Source organism: Vulpes vulpes, chromosome X (genome assembly GCF_048418805.1).
Source record: "Vulpes vulpes isolate BD-2025 chromosome X, VulVul3, whole genome shotgun sequence".
Taxonomy (NCBI): domain Eukaryota; kingdom Metazoa; phylum Chordata; class Mammalia; order Carnivora; family Canidae; genus Vulpes; species Vulpes vulpes.
This window is the reverse complement of record NC_132796.1, coordinates 101,230,653-101,251,990: the sequence shown is the minus strand read 5'-3', so window position 1 is coordinate 101,251,990 and position 21,338 is coordinate 101,230,653. Positions and strand designations below refer to the sequence as shown.

The window sequence follows — 21,338 nt, the reverse complement described above, 5'->3', positions numbered from 1 at the left end:
ACTGAGGTGGACACTTGACGGGATGAGCACTGGGTGTTTTTCTGTATGTTGGTAAATTGAACACCATTAAAAATTAATTAAAAAAAAAAAAAAAAGGCCCTTGCAATTCTTCACTGGAAGATAGATGGAGCTAGGCCTGATTTTCACTCTCTTCAATGACCCATTTCTTAATTCTTCAGGAAGACAGCTTTACCCATTCCCTCTCTTTTTTAACTTATTTCCTCTCTTTCTGCAAAAACAAAACAAAACAAACTCCATCTTTGGTCCTACTTGGTGGGCATTCTAGTCCACTGGGGATCAAGGGAAAGGTATTTCATCTAAGGATATGTTCTGGGCCCGCTTTCCTCCCTTCACATTGTGTTTTATAGCAAATATGGCTTAAAGAGCTTCTCCTAGGATTTCTTAATCGTAATCAACACAGGGAATCTTCCTCAATTACTTACATTAGAAACCAGGACAGGTCTAGTTGCAGGTCAGTTCAAGTTGCCCAAGGCTCTAATGTCTTTTCTGTCACCCTTGGCTTAACCTTAGCAGAAAAGGAGAGATCATTAAAATCAATTGTGATTTCCCAATTTCTCAAGCCAATGAATTTCATTCTTTTATGTGAGTGTGGCTTTGATCCTTGAGTTTGTCGCCTTTATAGTGAAATTTCATTTCCCCTGTGAAGGAAACCTTTTAATTGGTGGCTCCGTGTCACTGGGGCTTCCTACTCTTTGTCCTCTCATATTTTAGTGATCCCCATATCAGATGTTCTTAAAAACTACCCAAACCATGAACTCTGGCCTGGTTTGAGCCACTCATTTGCATAGCTTTGGGCCCAGAGCTGGGATGAATCTCTGTTCAACAGGAGCCAGACTAAGCTGTCCTCACCCAAGGTTGGGGTACACCAGCTTTGGATTGGAGGGACATGTTAGAGGGGTTGTGCTACACAAGAACTCAGGTTGAAAACTTAATCTCCAAATACTACTAGATAGGACTAAGACAAGGACCATTCTAGAAGGGGCCAGAAAAAGGGCTGTTGAACTGGCTTACTCCTACTTATCCTTAACTCAATGGCATCTCTCCTGAAGAGGCTGGATCCTCCTGCCTCATGCCCAAGTCTGGGTTCAGGACCCCTCAGAACCTGGGTACTCCTCTAGCATGGCCCCAGTTACCCCGTTTTTGGAGCTTTCATATGTCTGCCATTTTCTGCCAGCTCCTTCTACCTGCATATCTTCATGCTTAGTTGGCCCTGCCATACAGTAACCTCTCCAAACATGTTTATTGAATTCAGTGGGTGAACTGAAGAACATACTTGGGGCTAAACAAACTTGAGTACCAGATCTGGCTTCCCCGTGGGATCACCGTGCAGTCGGTGGGTGGGTGGGTTGCTTCAACTCTCTTGTGTTTTGTCTTCTCCTGTGAAATGGTGAAATTAATGCCTCCTCCTTACTATCTCCACAAGATTGCTATGAGCCTCCAGTACAAAAATGCATTTGAAATATCTTTGAAAATTATGAAGTGCCCTGCATTTACTAGGTGTTGATGTAGAAAAGTAGACCAGATATGGAGGGAAGTTCTGCCCTGAATAAATGGAAAAGAGTTTTGGCTAATGAACACAGCACTACTGGGCTCTCTTTACAAATGCTTCAGCAGATTCCTGGGTATCTCTCTATGCATCTTGCCAGAAATATTACCTTTTAATTTTTTTCTTTAAGCAAATCCACCCATCCACAGATTATATTTGTAAACAAGCCACTCCATGGTGCTGAAGAAACTGGTTGGCCCTGGATAAAGAAACACTTTGAGGGATTGGTAGCATCTGTTTAAATTAATGAAGTCTAAGTGACAGACCATTTTAAAATAAATGTAGTCTTATTACTTTCAGACACATGTAATAATAGCACTGGGAATAGGACTTGGAGAAAGATAGCTTGCTTCAGAGAATCAAAGCAAACAAATAAGAATCAGTGATAATGACCCTATTACAGGGTGAAGGTCCTGCTAAAGACCATCATCCTCAAATTGGCTAACGTTCCCCTGGTAAAATCCATTTATTTAAGAAGGGCTTCCCCCTCCCCCACAGATATGAGGAAAGTCCCATTAAAAATCTGAGCCACCTGAGGCACCCAGGTGGCTCAGTTAGCTAAGCATCTGACTCTTGATTTCAGCTCAGGTCATGATCTCAGAGTCATGAGATAAAGCCCCACGTTGGGCTTCACTCTTGGCACAGAATCTGCTTGAGATTCTCCCCCTGCCCCTCTCTCTGTATGTGCTCTCTCTCTTTCTCGCTCCCTCACTCTAAAATAATAGTCTTTTTAAATCACTACATATGGCTTCTGAGTACCCCAGCTTTTCCAAATGCCAGTAGATGGCATCTAGCAGCAGTGCTCTGCACTCCAGCTGTAACAAATAGTAGTCCCAAAGAGCAAACACTCCGTGGCCTCTACAGGGATCAACTTGTCCTAGTTTGCATGAGACTTCTCCTTTGGGGCACAGAAGGTTCTGAGTCCTCTGTCCTATACAAAGCGAGACAGTTGGTCATCTACTGGCCCCTGTGCTTCTAGAAGCCACTAAGCATGCACTCATAGGGGGTTTCCATTGGAGGGATAAAGGTGGGCTGGGGGAACCACAGCTAACCCATTCTGTTGGTTTTTCTGCCTTCACTTTTGAACTTCTCTTACCATTTCCTCCCTGAGACATGTTGATCACATGCCCGTCCCCAATCCTATCTAAGGCTGTAGCAAAAATTCAAGTAGGACTGAAACAGCAGAGGTGGTTAATGATAATAGCTAGAATGTCTATGGTGCTTCCCATGTGCCAGGCACTGGGCTACACACCTTGTATGCATGAACTGAGTTATCTCACAGTAGCCTTTTGAGCTGGACATTATGATTACTGATGAGGTTAAGTAACTAACCCAGAGCTACAGCACTAGGGAGATGAGATCCAGACTCAGGTAGTGTGTGCCTCTCTGTCCATGACACTGCCTTGCCTATCCAGTGCTTGGCCTCTCTCCTTCATGGGACCAAAGCATCCTACCTTCTTTCTGCTTTCACTGGAAATCCTCACCTAGGCTTGCTTTGCCCTCTAGTCCACCTGGAATGGGTGTTCTGTCCAGCTTTTCCCTGGCTTGTGCTGCTAAATCCTGTCCTTTTCTTGGTCTTGACCCGGTCCAAGCCAGCTAATGTAGGAGTACCATTATTCCTGCTTCTTACTGGGCTTCTCTGCTTTCAGATCCACTCAAGGCTGTAAGGTAGCATCCCCTGGGAGAAAGCTGATGACCATCACCTGCCTCCAAGGCTAACCCTCCACTCAATCTCCTCTACACACATGGCACCTATTATAGAGTCATTGCCTGGTTACATTTTCATGATCATACATTAATAGTTGTATGCTTAATTAGCTGTTTTAGGCATCTAAGCTTATATATGTTGCATAAGTATCCCCTATGGAGTTCTGGAGCCTGTGTAAGAAAAGACCCTCTTAGCCCTAGGCTGGATGTCCAGCCTGGGTCCTAGGTCTACCATGAACCGGTGCACAACTTTGGACAAGTCACTGCCCTTCAGCTTTTTCTTTTATTTATAAAATGAAGGAGTTGGACAAAATGACCTTGGAAGCTCTTTCCAGCTCTAAGAGGCCATAACATCCTATGACAAGGATATTTGAGGGGGAGGGAGTCTGAAAGGAGGAGGAATGCCATAAAGCCGCCTTTGACGCCTGGGACTTTCCAGTTCTTTCCCTGATGGCTTCCCAAACAGACCAAAGTGAAAGTGCTTCAAAGGGACCCCAAGGGTATAATCACTCTCCTTAGGATGGCAATGAACTCTTCCTTTGACTCCTCCAGGTATCTGTGGGGCTTCAGGGGAGCAGGTGGATTGGCTGTTTGAGATGTTGTCAGAGTTGTTCTGAGTTTCTGATATTGGAGAGTTTGAGGTGAAATTCATAAAATTAAACCTTAAAGAAAATGTCTCCCCCATAGCACCACATAACCGCAAAGGGGCTTCTGAGGCAAAAGAAATGGAATTCAGTGTCTGTTGCTCCAAATGATATTTGACACAACCACCTGGAATTGAAATTAGAAGCCCTCTAACCACAGAGATATATCAGCAAGGGGAGAGCTACATCTAGAGAAGTGCCCAGGGCTGAAGGGCAGGTAAGAACAGAGGAATACAAAGTGGCTAAGCAAACCAGCAGGAGGGAGATCATCTTCACTCTCTCTGAGACACTCCGGGCTAGAGAGCTAGGCTGAGTTTTGACCTAGTTGTCCTTGTGTGCATTGCTGTGAGCTTTTATTAAGTATTTATGTAGCAATTTTATATTTCACCAAGTGCTTTACAGTCACTTTTATTTGGCTTAGTAAAGTCTTCCTGGAATGACATCTACTTTATGGTCAGAAGAGTCACCTCTTGTTTGCTTGGCACCTCCACACACACAGCCTCACACAATGGGCCACTTGTTCTGGCAGGAGAGCAGGTGCAAATAGTCAAGGAGCTGGGGGAACCTGCAGCTGTGGGGGCAGACAGGGTGGAGGTGGTTTACACGTTGGTTTACCTTTCCCTTCCTCTGTGATTGTTTGGTTTTATTTTATCGCTGGCAACCAAAGAGCAGCAGAGCCCGGCTGGGATCTGCCGAGGGCACAGCTGTTCTGATAGTCAGACACTGGCAAACAGTAGGCCCCTTTCCCTGTGCTAGGTGGTTCTGGTCTGGTTTCTCTGCCCATGTCCACCAACGCCACTGGCTCCCACCAAGCATACTTGTGGACTGTGCTTCCTCTGCCACCTCAGGGCTCTGCCTGCAGCCTGGATTCGGGGGCTCTGGGAATGCTTTTTAAGGGAAGAAGATGGCAGACGTAGCCATTCCACTCTCTGCAGACGAGGCTTTTCAGTGTCCTTGGGCAAGTCTGACACAGAATCACATTATTCTTGGGGGTTCCTGCGACCTCCCAGCAGCACCCTCCACCAGCACCCTGGGTGTCATCATGGAGGTTGGAGTGTGTGTAGGTAGAGCTGCATACTCTCAGGCACAGATTTGCTGGGGAATCCAACACAGTCACTAGTCAAATATTTCATTTTCTGAGGACTAGGTTTGCCAAAGCCAAAAGCAGGATCAGGTCGAAGAAGTTCAGATTAGAGATTAGTGGGCCAGAACGTTGGAAAATTCGGGACCTCCAACTACCAGGGTTCCGTGGCTGAGCCCGGGGCTACATAGATGCTTAATAGGGAAGTGTCAAGTAGACAGCACTTGCATTCTGTTATTGATGAAAGATGGCAAATCCTTTCTCTGACCCCTAGAACTGAGAACCTAGAATCTTTGTCACATTTGAAACTTTTTTTTAAAGCGATCTCTAGGGGCACCTGAGTGGTTCAGTCAGTTAAGTGGCTGCCTTTGGCTCAGGTCATGATCCCAGAGTGCTGGGATGGAGTCCCATGTCTGGTTCCCTGCTCAGCAAGGAGTCTGCTTCTCCCTGTCCCTCTAACCTCCCCACCCCTGCTTATTCTGGCTTGCTTTCTCTCTTTCTCTGTCTCAAATGAATAAATAAAATCTTGAAAAAAAATAAATCTCTACACCCAGTATGGGGTTCAAACTCATGACCCCGAGATCAAGAGTCTCATGCTCTATTGACCAAGCCAGCCAGGTGCCCCAGAAACTCAAAGTCATTGATTGCTTTGACCATAGTAAATATATTTTAAAGATTTTTAAATAATTTATGTATTGGAGAGAGAGGAGAAAGAGAGAGAGCATGAGTAGGGATAGGGGCAGAGGGAGAAGCAGACTCCCTGCTGAGCAGGGAGTCCAACTCAGGACTGGATCCCAGGACCCCAAGACCATGACCTGAGCCAAAGGCAGATGCTTAACCAGCTTAGACACTCAGGTACCCCTGACCATAGTAAATAACATCACAGGTATGTCAGAAGATGTGTTTTCACAGCAGTAAAATTGCATTAATTCAGACTCCGAGGTGGGCTAAAGTTTATACTCAGGAGAATTGATATTGCTAGCAGGTGTGTGTGATGGATGGGCCTGTTGTGGGCATCCACTGACTGGTCATTGGGGGTGGGACAGAGGCCAGAAGAAGTGGCACTTGGGCTATGGGAACTCACCTGTCTGGCTGGCCCAGGTGGGAAGTGACCCACCACCTGAATAATGATATTCTCTGGGGCATAGGGAAGGAACCCTGCCTTTCTCCAGGTAGGCACTGGTTTCCAAATGGTGCCATCTAGGGGGTGGGACACAGTGGCCGGTTTTCCTGGCCAGTGTAAGGCAAGATTCTCAGGCAGTGGCTGCAGATTTGGGGGTTGGGGGAGGCCCCTGAGGGGAAGCAGCTGACAAGAGCTGGGCAGAGTAGGTTAGAGTCTCCATCATACAAGCTGAGCTTTGGTTGAGGCATTCAGTCTCAGTTCAGTTCAACAGACATTTATTGACTGCCTACTATATGCCAGGCATAGGGTGAAGCAGAAGACAGACTCAGAGATGAACACAAACAAGGAAAGCAGGACAGAGTTGGGGTTGTACAGCCCAGGGAAACCTAGCTGGCAAGAGGAAGTCATGATGGAACATCTGAGGTTCGCTTCCCCAAACAAGAAAGACTGGTTTTGAGGAGCAAGACTAGTGATGGGCCAGTCAATGAAGTGATCCCCTTCCTGCCTGTGTCACCACTGGCTCAGGAACCTGGTAGGCCTGATCCTGCACATGGAAGGCTTTGAGGCCCGTACACACAAGTATGGCTCAGACAAGAGGACCTGACAGTGTGACAGAGGCAGGAATGGCAAGCTTTCCTGTCAGGTGTGTCGGCAGTACCTACTCATGTGAACACAGTGTGTCCTCCATCAGAATCTTTGGTGCGTAATAAAGTTCAGTGGGGCATCCAAAGCCACCCAAGGAGGCTTTCCTCTGTTACTACATTTGCTCGTGGCACCACACGAGGAAAGAAGAGAAGTTTACCCTTTCCCCTAACTCAGACATGCCTGGCCTCAAACTGGCTAGTGAAGGATGAATGTAGGTTGACTTTGAGGGTCTAGTCTTCATTTTGCCGAGCGCTGCACTGAAGAGTGGATGTTTATCATGGGCCCCATGGGGACCTGAGACAGACGAAGCAGTGTTCTCAAGAGAGAGAGCGATCTGGAAAAGCATGTGAGTGTTTTTAGGAGCCATCTAATTCATGACTTGTGACACCTCAGCCAAGTGGAGCAGACAATTTGGGATCACAGAGAGGAGGGATGTGAAATGTGGGGGTGGGGTGGGGGGGGGTTTGAGACAGGTAAGTGGATCAGGCTTTTGACATCCCAAGTTGCTCACTGCCCCAGGCCTCGGGAAATGATTTGTCCTTCAGCAGATGACAATTCATTTTGAACCATTTGAAGTTCTGTCTCTCCCTCCCCTCTCCCCCCAGAGGCCCTGTCCCATAGTAGCTTCATGAGAGGACATCTCTGCCCAAGGGCTCCCTTTAGCCAGGGCCACACACTTAGCTGCACACCTGTCATGCTGAATCACAATATGAAGGGGAGCTTTGGGTGCTTTTGGCCTATGCTCATTCTTCCCCAATCCTCCACCATTGGTACCCCTGCTTGGACTTGGACTTGAGCTGTGGCATAGACAACTGAGACTCCTCCATTCTGCCAGGTCTCTTCAGCATGGGGGTGAGTGGATTTGAAGCTTCCCCTGACTACTCATTACAAGTGTCTTCATCGTCCCTCTGGAAATCTGTTCTGAATCACATTTATGACACACCCAAATGCACGTCTGTGCTCTTACGTGATAATAGCTGCTGACATCTCGAGGTGCTGGGCACTGTTTTAAAAGCACATGGCCTATGTTATCCCAAGTTACCAGCATTCAGGCTGTCCATGCTCAAAACAAGGCACGGGGTATCATTCCCATTTTACAGATGAGGAAACTCAAGCCCAGTGGGGTTTCATTATTTGTCAAAAGGCACACAGTACATGGTGGAAACCAGCTTGTGAACCTGTGTCTTGACTACAAGGCTGGTGCCTCTTTCCACGGCATGGCTCCACTCTTCTAAAGGGTGTCATGTATTCATTGTCTTGGGAAATTGCGTACACTAAGCTGAATTTCATCTCCTAAAACTACTTACTGATCACTATTCTGAACTTCACTTGCTTTGCTGCAATGTGGGCATGTGTTGTTGATGTATGTGATCTGTCCTCCAACTCCTCCCTTGGCTCTTCTGTTTGGGGAAGAGTTCCAGGTTCCGTGTAGGTCACACCAGCAGTGATGCTTGGCCTCTTCTGGGCCCCAGTCTGCCAATCTGTAAGAGAAGGGCATGGGACTAAATGATTCGAGGGTTTTTTCCAACTCTGATATTCATTCCCATGAGTTAAAATCTAACCAAAAAAAAAAAAAAAAAAAAAAAAAAAACAACGACTAACTGAAAAACAGGTAAAGATCATTTCCTTTTGGCTTGACTCCCACGGGACAAGAAAACATCTGGTTTTCTGGGCTAGTTCTCTGGTCCAGAAGGAGTTGATAAATGAGTTTGGGGTGATTGAATAATAAATCTCTACTGTACATGGTGTTCTGTTCCAGCCCCACCTCCGGTTCCTGGGCTTCTGAATTACATATTTCATTCTGGTTTTGTAAGAGTGAATCTGGGTCAAAGTCCTCTCCTTCTTGATATGTCCTACCTCAAGGTCACCCCCCCCAACAGGAGAACCCTTAGCCAGTACCTCCCGCCCTGGCCTGGCATCCAAACTGCCAGTGGTCGGGCGCAAAGCCCAGAAGGCACTTCTCACAGAGCCTTCCCATACCCTGGGCTCTGCCTGGCCGTTGATCTCACTTTGGCTTCCTTATTGACTTTTCTCTCTCCTTACCTCCAGGTTCCTCTGCAGAGTTTGCTTCCTTAGACAAACGTTCAGGGGATGCCAGCATCCATCCGCCTTTGCTCTCTGCATTCCCTTCTCTGTGGGGGGCTGCTCCCCACAGCCAGACTCTTCTCCCTATGGCCGGTGATTTTCAACTTCTCACGCTTTCCTCGCCATCTGGAAAATATTCTTGGCTTCTTTAGGTTTAAATGACTTCTTGAGTATATTCCAAGACCGATCTTTTAGTCCCCCCCCTCACCTCACAGGGAGCTCTGAAACTAGGTAAAAAAAGCAGATTCTAATACAAATATTCCCTTGTATAGCTAATGCCCACTAAATGAGATAGAAATGGATTTCCATCTCTCTAGTTTTTTCTCTAGCTTTTACTTCCTGTCTGTTGAAATGTATTGATAATTAGCTTCTGAAAGGCCCTTGTTTGGGAACAGAGGGGCTTCTTGGAGTATGGTGGGATATATGTTTCTGGCACTCTTCTGGTTGAAATTTGCTTTCAGGTGGTACTGTTGTGCTGACAAATACGGAAAGCATTTTCCTTTAAGCATGTGTATAAATAAATAAGCAAATTGTTGCTATCTTTATTAAATGCATTTACCAGACTCAACTATTTTCACCTTTGCTTTATTTTTCTGTTCATTTATGTAAATTGAGACTGCCTCTTGGATAGAAAGAAGAACATTTTTTTCTAGGCCTCTTAACAAGACGGTTTTTCTACCCTGTGTTCTAGTTTGTTTTTAAAGCTATTTATACTCTTTCAATTATCCCATTTTTTCCACAGTGATTACTGTGGCTGGAGCACTTTTCAAAGGAACGAGCTGCTAAATCAGGGGCTCCATGCAATACTGCAGTATTTCCATAAGATGGCGCTCTGAGAATGTGAGCTCTGTAACTTACTTGCAGCTCTCCGTATAACCTGGCAGCAAATTAAACTTTTGTAAAATCACATATTTGGGGGTGAAGGGGGCGTTAGCCCTTCTAAGACTTACTCTCAAACACTTGCCATCATTCTAATGCCCAACGGAAGAAGGAAAGTGAATTCTCTAGCAGCCTCCCTACCTTGTAACCATGCTAGCAATGTTTGAAATCAGCAGTGTGCATTTAAGGGACCTTTTAAAGAATGGAATTTCTTCTAAAAGGTGGGGGGGATTGTGATACTAACAACTCGTGCTGTTAGATAAGCCCCTCTCTGGGTCTCAGTTTCTTCTCCTACCGAGTGGATTGGACAAGATGATCTCTTAAGGGTGCTTCCGTTTCCAGCAATTTCTACATTTGAATTCATTGATTTCTTTCCACTACACCATTACTGCCCTGGCCAGCACAGAAATGGGAAGAAAAGATTGCCCATTTTACGCTTGTTTGACTCTATTCCTCTTCTACAAGTGCTCTCTTTGCTTCAACTGTCCCAAGACAAGCATGCCCAGATGTCCTGTTTTAATTAGGTTCCTTTTCTCTTTATGGCTTTTGCACCGGTACCCCCCTCCTCCCCCATCCTTGACCAATCTGCCTGAACAGAAGCATGTCCCCCTTTTCACTTCACAAATAGGGGTTCCTTGGCATTATGGCATTCATTTTTGTGCTAAGCAGATACCAAAGTGGATGGGCAAAGGCAAAGACACCACACATAATACTTAAAGATGCCGCTTCTTAGGTCACACGTCATATGTCCAGTTAAGAAAACTTGAGATTCCAGAGATAGGAACTTCTCTCTATTCATTTTCCCTCCTCCACTGGCCAGTGTTCATTGCCAGAACTATGTCAAAGCTTTAAGAAAGAAGAATTCCTGAGAGAGGACAATTAATCTAATTAGAGGTGACTGTCGCTAAGTAGATAACTCATCATTAATATCCTCCATGGCCAGCAGTGTCCACGTTCCTGATGCTCTGGCCAGTCTGTGGATGAGGGTCGTGCTGTGATGGCTCGTCCTCATTCAGAGCCTCTCATGCACCATACATGCCAGTGGCATAGAGAGCTGAATTAATTAATGCAAAAACTACAGAGACACCCCTAACCGAGTCCCTCTGGGCTTGAAGCCCAGAGCATGCATGTTACATAAAATTCCCTGGGGGCCCATCACATCTGCCACATTGCTATAGCCAAGGTGACAAGGCAGAGAGGCATTAGACACAACATTCTCCTGTGTTCATTCTCCCTCCTATTGTCCTTAGAGATTTCAAATCGCCTTTGGTGCTTGTCTAATGGTGTGGTGGTTGTGGTCGCGGTGGATTATTGATTCCTCTGACCCTAGTACCATATCTCCCAAGAATGCAAATATTTCACTAATAGCAGTACTATTGGATCTGTGTTTGGGAGAAGAAACTCCACACACACAGGACTCTCACCTGGAGGTTTCAGAGGGCAAGCCCAGGAATCTGCTGAGTAGGTGAGAACTGCTGTTGGGTGTACTGTGCTGAGTTTGGTGACCACTACAGGGACCTTATGAGTCACCTCACATAGTGGAGCAGTGTGGTGAGGAACTGGCAAATACCTAGACGGCATGGATGATTTCTTAAGGAAGCAATAGCAGCGTAGCAGTTCAGAACAGAGGCAGCTAGGGGCACCTCACTGGCTCAGTGGATGGAACATGTGACTCTTGATCTCAGGGTTGTGAGTTTGAGCCCCAGGTGGGGTGTAGAGATGACAAAAATAAAATCTTAAAAAAAAAAAAGAACACAGGTAGCTAGAAATAGACTCACAAGATTTCTAACCCCAGCTTTGCTATCAACTAGCTGTGTGATCTTGGGCAAGTGACTTGACTTCTCTGTGCTTATTTCCTCATCTGTTAAAAAAGGGGCTGATAATAATAGTGCCTATCTCATTGGGAGGTTCGGAGGAATCCATGAAATGCTGTATGGTGGTTTTTGTTTTCGTTTTTTTTTTCCTTAGTGCTTTAAACAGTATCTGGTACAGAGAAACACTCAATACTGACAGCTCTTGTTATTGTAAGTACCACAAGGTGCTCTGGGTAGTACAAAAGAGAACTAACCAAGCCTCTGCCTTCAAACATCTCACAGATTTTAAACACCGTTATACACAAGGGCCACAGGTCAGGATGCATCAGGGTGGTTCAAGGAGGCCCTCAGTTGCTTTCAGGAAAGGGCTTTAGGCAACCTACAGGGAAGGCAAGGAAGACCTTGAATAACTTACTTACCTCTTTTTGAGAGAAGGTGCTCATAAAAATGTGCATTTATAATCACAGCCTCACTGATATGCTCTTTTTTTAAAAAATATTTTATTTATTTATTCATGAGAGACACAGAGAGAGAGAGAAAGAGGGAGAGACACAGGCAGAGGGAGAAGCAGGCTCCATGCAGGGAGCCTGATGTGGGACTCGATCTCGGGTCTCCAAGATCACGCCCTAGGCCAAAGGCGGTGCCAAACCGCCAAACTGCTGAGCCACCCAGGGATCCCCTGATATGCTCTTTGAAATGGGCAAGTTGGAGTCACCTTACTGAAGAGTATGAAACATATAGGCTGTATTTAACCTCATGAAGCAGAGTTTGTGACCTGATAATAAGCATCTGAGGTGTGAAGGTGATCCAGGGTGATTGTGTCTATTGCATTCTGTCATAAAACACCATTAAGCTAGGCTGTTAGTGATGGCCACCGAAGAAGGATTACCAAGAAGGATTTCCCATCGGCCCTGACATATGTATAGGAGTTAGCCCTGCTTTTAATTTGTCTTTTCTTTCCTTTGGTTTTCTCTTTTGCCTTTAAGAAAATTAACTACTCTATAAAACTTCACTCATTAAATATTAAATTATTATAAAGTTTTAAAAATTGAGGCACCTGGGGGGCTCAGTTAAGCATCTACCTTCGGCTCAGGTCATGATCTCAGGGTCCTGGGATGGAGCCCCACGTCAGGCTCCTGGCTCAACAAGAAGTCTGCTTCTCTCTTTCCTCTGCCCCTCCCCCCACTCATGCTCTCTCTCTCCCCCCCTCAAATAAATTAATAAAATCTTTTAAAAATTCACAAGACATGGGAGAACATAAAATTAAGAGTTTCCCCAATGTCAGGAGCCTACTTCTCGACCTCTCTCTCTGTGCTCTCATGAATAAATAAATAAAATCTTAGGGAAGCCCAGGTGGCTCAGTGGTTTAGAACTGCCTTCAGTCCAGGGCGTGATCCTGGAGACCCGGGATCTAGTTCCACGTCAGGCTCCCTGCGTGGAGCCTGCTTCTCCCTCTGCTTGTGTCTCTGCCTCTCTCTCTTTCTGTGTCTCTCATGAATAAATAAATAAAATATATTTTTAAAAAATCTTAAAAAAAGATAGAGTTCCCCAACATCTCTTCTTGCTCACCAGAGTGAGCTATTACCATTTCTTAAAATTTTTCTGTGTCTGTCTGAACATATATAAAGTACAGGAGAGTTGTGCATATGCAGACCCATTTTTACCCCAAATGGAATCACACTGTACGTTCTTAAGCACTGCTTGTATCTGCAACTGTGTATCTTGGATTTGGCTTCATGTCAATGCATATAGATTGACTTCGTCCTTTTCATGTCTGCATAATATTCCATTTAGCACTCGTGGTTTTTAAGGTCCCATTCTGTATTCTGTCTGGCTAAGGAGAACAGAGTAGAGAGGTGGGAAACAGAAAAGATCAGGGGCATGGGGAAGGTATTGAGACACCTAAAGGGAAAGTACAAGAACACTGAGTTTTAAAACAGTGCCATGAAATTTTAGCAGCCATGGGAATCAGTTGGATCAGTACTTTTGGTTATTGCTTTGTGGAATACATAAAATAAAGGCAAGTTTTAGGTCGAAGCCACAGGCCAGCTCTTCCTAACACTTCTGTAACCAGAAACCATGCTTAATTTACTAAAGTCCTTTGAGGATTTAAATAGCACATGTATAGAGTGGAACAGTGGATGGTATTTCAACTTTGAAAAAGTTTGGCAAGCTTTTCAACCCAAAGCTGTTTTTAAAAAATTGAGTCACCATGGGATTGCAGAGCAGTGTTTTGTCCTGGCTCCTGATCCGTGGCTTGGAGATAAGAAGCAAAAAAATAGAGCGAAAGGGACACTTTTCCAAATGGCAGAAAAAAATATAGTAGGGCCACAAGGGATCAGCTGTGGGACTAATTTGATTTAATACTTATAGGTGATTTGGAAGACGGAGTATAGGGCAAAATCGCTATGTTGGCAGATGTCTTTACACTATTCCAATGAGGATCATAAACTTCAGGAAGACGTTTGTTTTGTAGGAGCAGGCATAGAAGTGACCAGTGAGCTTCAATATGAATAAACCCATGGAAATGTCTCTGGGGACACATTCCTGAAGTTCATTTCAGAAGATTTATAATAAGCCTTACCTCTTTATCTGTGAATAGGGTCTCTGCTTCAAGCATCAGTAGGTGCAAAGAAAGACACGATGAAGTTGCTGGTATCATCAGGAGGGAGATGGTATTTAAACAGCATTATATGAACATAAAAGAGGAGGCTAGTAAGCTGATTGGCACAAGACATTAAATAAAGAATACTGCTTTGCATTTCTTTAATATAGCCCCAAAGGCAATTGGTTTTTGATGCTTGGTGATCTGTGTATTCCCTCATCTTCAAAGTTAAATAAGCTGAATATGTTAGGCTATCATTTCAGAAGAAATGATATCAAATGTTCTCTTCAACTTTACTACAAAATATTTTCCTTTTCATGGGGTGCCTGCCTGGCTCAGTCAGTGGAGCGCCTGACTCTTGATCTCGGGGTCATGAGTTCAAGCCCCATGTTGAGTGTAGGGATTATTTAAAAAATATTTTCCTTTATAAGATGACTTTTAATTATGAAAGTCAGAACTAGATTTCCTTATCTCCTCTGCTACCACGTATCTTTTTCAAAGCATGTCCTTAATATCGGCAGATACATTATATCATGGAAGGGAATGCCTAACAAAACCAGAGCAGTATCTTCTCAAGTTGTGGAATTTTCAGTTATGAATAATAAAAATGTCTGCTGTATCCATCACAATGTGATTGAGAAGCTCAAGTAGGCTGAATGATAAGAAACTGCTTTGTATGGTGCTATGCAAAAATATGGTAGTATTAATTATTTATTGCATGTCATAATTTGGGATTAGAAATATGAAGTGAGGGGTGCCCGGGTGGCTCAGTCAGTTGAGCATATGACTCTTGATTTTGGCTCAGGTCATGATCTCAAGGCCTGGGATTGAGCCCTGTGGCAGGCTCCCTGCTCGGCAGGGAGTCTGCTTCTCCTTCTCCCTCTCCCTCTGCTGTTCCCCCATCCCTCCACCCCCTGCTCTCTCTCTGTCTCAAATGCATAAATAAATAAAATCTTAAAAAAAAAGAAAAAGAAATATGGGGATGGCTGGGTGGCTCAGCGGTTGAGCCTCTGCCTTTGGCTCAGAGCGTGATCCCGGGATCTGGGATAGAGTCCCATATCAGGCTCCCTGCGGGGGGCCTGCTTCTCCCTCTGCCTATGTCTCTGACTCTGTCTCTCTCTCTGTGTGTCTCTCATGAATAAATAAATAAAATCTTTAAAAAAAGAAATAAGTGATTAAATTCTGAGAAATGATCCTTTATAGCTATTCGTGCAAATGTGCAAAGATTGGTATACAAGAATGTTCCTTGTAGCATTGTTTATATTAACTATTAGGAATAATTCAATTGTTCATCAGGGATTGGCTAAATAAATTATGATATAGCCAGCCATACAGAAGAATAAGGACAAGACAGTCATTTATCTTCCAACGTGGAAATATGTCTAAGATATACATTAAGTGATAAAACATTGCAAATCAGCATAAATAGTATGCTTCCAATTTGGATTAAAATTATGTGTTAGTACAAGTGTGCAGAAACCCCTGGAAGAACTGTCAGCCATGCTTCTCTCTTGAAAGGATAGAATGATGGGAGAACTTTTACTTTATGCTTTATTTCTGTACTGTTTAAATTGTTTACAATGAACATAATTATTTTTGTAATTAAAAATGCAAATAAAAGAAATATGAATTTGCCCTTAACCCGACTATCCTAGTTTAACGGGGGGTGGGGGGATGGAGAGAAAAGTGCATAAGGTGAGGGCAAGTTTATATTTCACATGGCTTGGAATGCCTCCTGAAAAGAAACCCAACTCTAAGGCCTACAGGAAATGGTGGGAGGAGGAAGTGGAGGAGAAGGAAGAGGTCAAGAACACGCAAGCATCTTTCTTTTTTCCAGTGAGTAGAAAGCACACTCAGAGTTAAGGTCCCTTTTTCATAGACCCCTAAGACCCGGGACCTCCTTTAATGTAGCTCTCATCACTCTGAGTTGCTATTGGCTCTTACTCTTCTAGATGCCACACTAGATCCATCCAGAACACAGCAAGGGAAGAGACTTTGTCTCTCTTGGTCATTGTTGTATCCCCAACTCTTTGGGAAAAAAAAAAGATGTTGAATGTTCTCGATTGCAAATAGATTCTATCTAGAGTAGTTTACTTTCACACCATTGGACCATCCCATAGTTTTAAAGGCTGAAGAGAGCTTGGGGTCTGCTTGACCATTGGTGCCAAGTACAGTCAGTCAGCTTTTGTTTTGCTTGGGACCCTCCTGTGACAAACATTTTCCTTACCTTCCCCTTTCCAGATACAGCCAGAAGGCAGCAAGGAATGGCATGAAAAATCAGTTCAACCTCCATGAGCTGAAAATGAAGGGCCCTGAGCCAGTGGTCAGTCAGATTATTGACAAACTGAAGCACATTAACCAGGTAAGTGGTATATCAAACAGAAATGGAAATGGGGGAAAAACGAGGGAAAGACAATGTCTACTGTTCTATTTGTGGTCTCGGGCTCGTGGAGAGGCAGCCATTCTTCATTTTCTTCAAAGATTTTTTCTGTTGGAGCGCCTGGGAGGCTCAGTTAGGTAAGTGTCTGACTCGTGATTTCTGCTCAGGTCATGATCTCGGGGTTGTGAGATCAAGTCCTGAGTCAGGCTCCATTCCTGGCAGGAGTCTGCTGGAGAGTTTCTCTATCCTCCTTCTCTCTGTCCCTCCCCACACTCATGCTGTGTGTGTGTGTGTGTGTGTGTGTGTCTCTAAAATAAATACATAAATATTCAAAAAAATATTCTCTTTGTTTAAAAGGACTTCTGACCCTTGTTTTCCACCTCATTTTTATTTTGTTGTTTTTGTTTTGCTGTGTTTTTTTGTTTTTTGTTTGGTTTTGTTTTGTTTTTTTAGTAATCTCTACACCCAACATGGGGCTTAAACCCATGACTCTGAGATCAAGAGTTGCACACTTTTCTGACTAAGGCACCCCTTTGCCCAACTTTTAAATTATAAAAATAATATTTTAATATTAAAGCTTGGAAAATAGAGGGGAAAATATTTCTCACAATCCCACTACTCTAGCTGTTTTCATTTTTAGCTGTTCTTTTCTAATATTTGTCCAGAAAACCATACTCACACAGACTTGTTACATAATTGGAACTACACAAGTGATTTATAGCTCTTAAAATTAATACTATATTGGAAACACTTTTTCATGTTGTCACAAATCTTCATATTAATCATTTTTATGGCTAAGATTTCTTTAAGCATTCATCATAATTAATCAGCTTGCTTTTTTGCTGGACACTCAGATTGCTTCAGATTTTTTTTTACTATCATAAATAAAGCTACCTCTTCATGCATGATGCCTTTGCCTGATCTTAGATCACTTTCTTAAGATATTGGTGTTAGCAGGTTAAAGGATATGAGTGTTTTAATGCATGCTTCTAAATTGCTTTCCAATGGGGACATGTATCAGCTTTCACTGCCACCAGGAAGATACTAGAAGACCAACTTCACTGCACCCTTGCCAACTTCTGACTCACTACCATGCACAAAGACACCCACAGATTCCCTTGACCTGTACACAGAGTTTTTCCTCTCATGAGAAGTTTAGTAACTAAGACACAAATAGAAGTTAGTTGTACCATCTGCTTGTGATTGCTTTGTGGCCACAATAAAAAAAATGCCACCAAAAGTGCCACCGTATACCACAGTGACAGTGTTCCTGCTCCATGATCCATGGGTGGGAGGGCCCTGGCAACACTGCCTTCTATTTGTAGCTTAGAAAGAACTTAACGCAACTAAAATCCTTATGCAAGGGCAGAGGTTTCTGGATGAAGACATTGGCATGGTTTTATTTTTTAATAGGAAGGTTAGCAGTGACATTTTTTGTGGTTCTTAGAAAATGTTTGGAAGAGCTTTCTGATAGTGGTATACTTCACTGCAAATGGCTTTGTGAAAGTATTTACAACGCACTTGGGTGTGACTCCTCCAGTGCCTAATAAAGTGCTCTGCAATCAAGGAGCACTTAATAAATAGTTGTTAGTGCTGCCAAGCACGTGATAATGGTGGTATTTGCCTTAAAGGCCCTTCTTTCCATGAACTCCCAACCTCATGAGGCTCTACAAACCCTGGGTAGATATAGTATGATTACTTCAAAATGCATCTCTGAAGGGTTCAGAACATGATGTAAACCACTTAATGACTGAACTGAGGGCATGATATGCTTCACCTGTGGACAAAAGCAGCCTGTTGTCCTCTGAATGATTTCTAAATTATCTCTAACCAAATCTATGGGGGGGGTCCGCTCAACTGGTTAGACACCACACCCTCCCTCCCCTCCCTGCCTCCCCCCACACACACACACACTAGTGAGGTCAAACCCTCAGGCTCCGTCCACATGCCCCATCCTAAAAGAAGAGGACTGTCAACAGATCTCTTTGATCAATGGATCTGAAAGAACACCTACTGTGTGCTCAGCCAGGGGCCAGAGACTTTGGGAGCCACAAGAAGTCTAACCTTCTGTCTTCATAGCTTCCTTGGAGGGGAAGCACAAGCATAGAATGTACTTTAAGATAGAAGGCAGCCTGTGATGAAGAGCCAGAGGAAAGTTGCTGCCCATCAGTTTTGGCTGGGTTGCGTAGGCCTCAGGTGGGCCAGGTGATGGGAAGAAGGATGGCAGAGGGGGCAAGTGCTAAGAGCTGCCAAAAACAATGAGTAGGTAAAGACAAAGCAAGGGAGTAGCAGTCCTAAAGAGAAGTCAAAGGCCTTTGGATGGACCCCCACTGGGGAAAAGGAATGTTGTATCAGATGTGGGCTTCTACGTGATCCAGTGGTCACTAAAAATACAGCCTTTTAGCAAGGATGTTGAGTGTTTGATATTAATACCATGGGAGACCATGTGGGACAGTGGGAAGGACATGGGCTTTGGATCCAGACGGATCTGAATTCTGCTGCAGCTTTCACTAGTTATATAACTTTAAGCAAGTCATTGGATCTGACCTTTAGTTTTCTTGTCTGTACTATAGAGACATATCAAAATCCCTCTTACAAAGTTCCTGTGAGGACTAGAAATTTTATCTAGGCCCCCATTATAGAAAGCTTACATATAATTACATATACAATGTACTTTATGTATTCTGTATTTTTATATACATACATACACCAATATATATAATTGTGTATGCCCAACAGACAATAAATGGCAGTTAAGATGATTATAATTCAGGATTTCCTCAGTAGGCAGAACTTGAATTTGAAAGGGAGCATTATTCCAGTACTTTCTGCCAGTCTGTCGAATCCACTCCCCCAATTTTGTGTGGTTGTAGATCCCTTTGATGTGTCTCTTCTTTGCTCTCCCATATTGTTTCCTTCCTCTGACTTCCACTCGCAAAAGCTGAAACTGCTTCATAGGTAGGGAGGTATATATTATGAGAGTTGAAAAAGGCACCATTACAATTTCTTTCTCCTACCTCTGCCATGAAATGTGTATGTGAACATTTTTGGTTCCCTTACAAATACCATTGAGCAACCAATTAATTCTCATTGATAGACCAGTTTTACCTGTTTAAGTAGAGCTGTTAAAATTGCTTGGGCTCGAAACACCCACATTGACTTCTTTTTCTCATCTGTCTTGCTTTACATGGCCAAAACACATTTTTTTTCTTCAGACCTTCAATAAAATTCTTACTTTGGCTGTGATTCAATCGGAAAGTGAGACATTTTAAGAAAGTCAAAGAAGAATGTTACAGTGATGATAATGATGGTGAAGAAGAAGATGATGATGTGTCATATTTGTATAGCACTTAACCATATTTCAAATCGATTTCACGTTCTAAAAGTCTCACTGGTTATATTGGAAAAATATTCAACCGGAAAACGGTGTGAGATATAGCACTGTCGCAGAATCATTCTTTTTAAGAACTCATTACCTTTGGACGTTATTTAGCCCTTACTGACCCCTGCAGGGTAAGGGATAAAAAATAATGGCTGTCCCTTTTTTTATAACCAGGGAAACTGAGGCAGAAAGCCATTTAATGCTGAGTGGGCATGTTGCCAAAACATCCAGTGAGTTCACTTGAAAAATTCGATCAATCATCCAGATGTTGTTTCCTGTATGCTGCCAAACATCTGGATTCACTGAATGCCTGACTAAATTGACCTAAAGTTTTAGGGATTGGAGAGAGGTGGTGGGGGGAGGTGGGAGGGTGGGGGTTGGCGGTGGAGAGAATCAAGTTCACTTGCCCAAGCTCGCCTGTAAGTGCGTGAGTGGCGCATCCAGGAGTGTAATGCCATTTTCCTGGGCCCCTTGCTTGGGGCCGCAGCTACTAAGCTGCAGTAGGATGCTCCAACGTACACATCTGTAAATGCAGAGCTACTGGCTTCTCTCCGTCTCTGCGTGTATGGCCACGTGTGTCCGTCCCGATGGACCAAAGCTGGAGCCGTTTATGAGCACTTCCCAAAATAACTCTTCACTTTCTTCTGTGGAACTTCTCAGCTGCCTCCTTCCAGGTTGCCGTGGATCGCACTGGAAACGATATCCTCACCAAGGGACTAAAGTAACATTATTTCCATATTGCCGGTCCCGTGGTGTAACCTTGAGGGTATGGGTTCAGGGTCAGGCCCGGGGCCCCTTTCCTGGGAAGGCCTGCAGGTGTGGAACAGCCTCCCCTCCTCCTTCCAAGCCAGAGTTCATGTGTAACATTCCCACGATTGGAAATGAGGACCTTTTTACTTCCTTTTCAGTTTCTAATTTGTGTGAGGATTTATTGTCGGGTGTTCACAGAGCAATTGAACTCCCCTAAGCCCTCAGTGTCAGTTCTGAAATTTGCTAGGCCATATTGCTTTAAAAAAAAAAACATACACAAGTTTTGTTTTTTGTTAAGTGTTCTGCTCTGAGGCTCCTGCATAGAGAGAAGACCCCCCAGATACCAAGAATGATGACAATCCATTATTACCCAGATGATACTCTGGGCCATTTGCCCTCTAACCCAGCTCCACTAGTGACATTTTCTCTATCTTCAAGACTAGCTAGCTGTGTTGTTAGTGCGGATTTGGCGATCCCAAAACTGCTGTTATGCTTCCCCAGGAAAGTCTCGAGGCTTATGATTTTTCCCCAATTTCAGTTCCGGTTCAAATGAGATTCCAAGAATGGTTTTCTTGCCTGTTGTAAACAGCTGAAAGCCCGAGCAGTCAATACCTGCCCATTCGGTGTCAGGGCTTTTCATTCAGAGTCGGATAAAGTCTCATCTGTTCAGGGTGGT

The 21,338-nt window shown here is 43.9% G+C and overlaps 1 protein-coding gene across 1 annotated transcript in view; it reads left to right on the top strand.

Moving 5' to 3' along the window:
• Positions 1-21,338, top strand: part of GPC3 (glypican 3) — a 432,449-nt gene that overhangs the window by 302,913 nt on the left and 108,198 nt on the right. Inside the window, exon 6 of the mRNA XM_025983185.2 lies at positions 16,392-16,512. Coding sequence (XP_025838970.1) covers positions 16,392-16,512 — 121 coding nt within the window. The remainder of the gene's footprint in view (positions 1-16,391; positions 16,513-21,338) is intronic.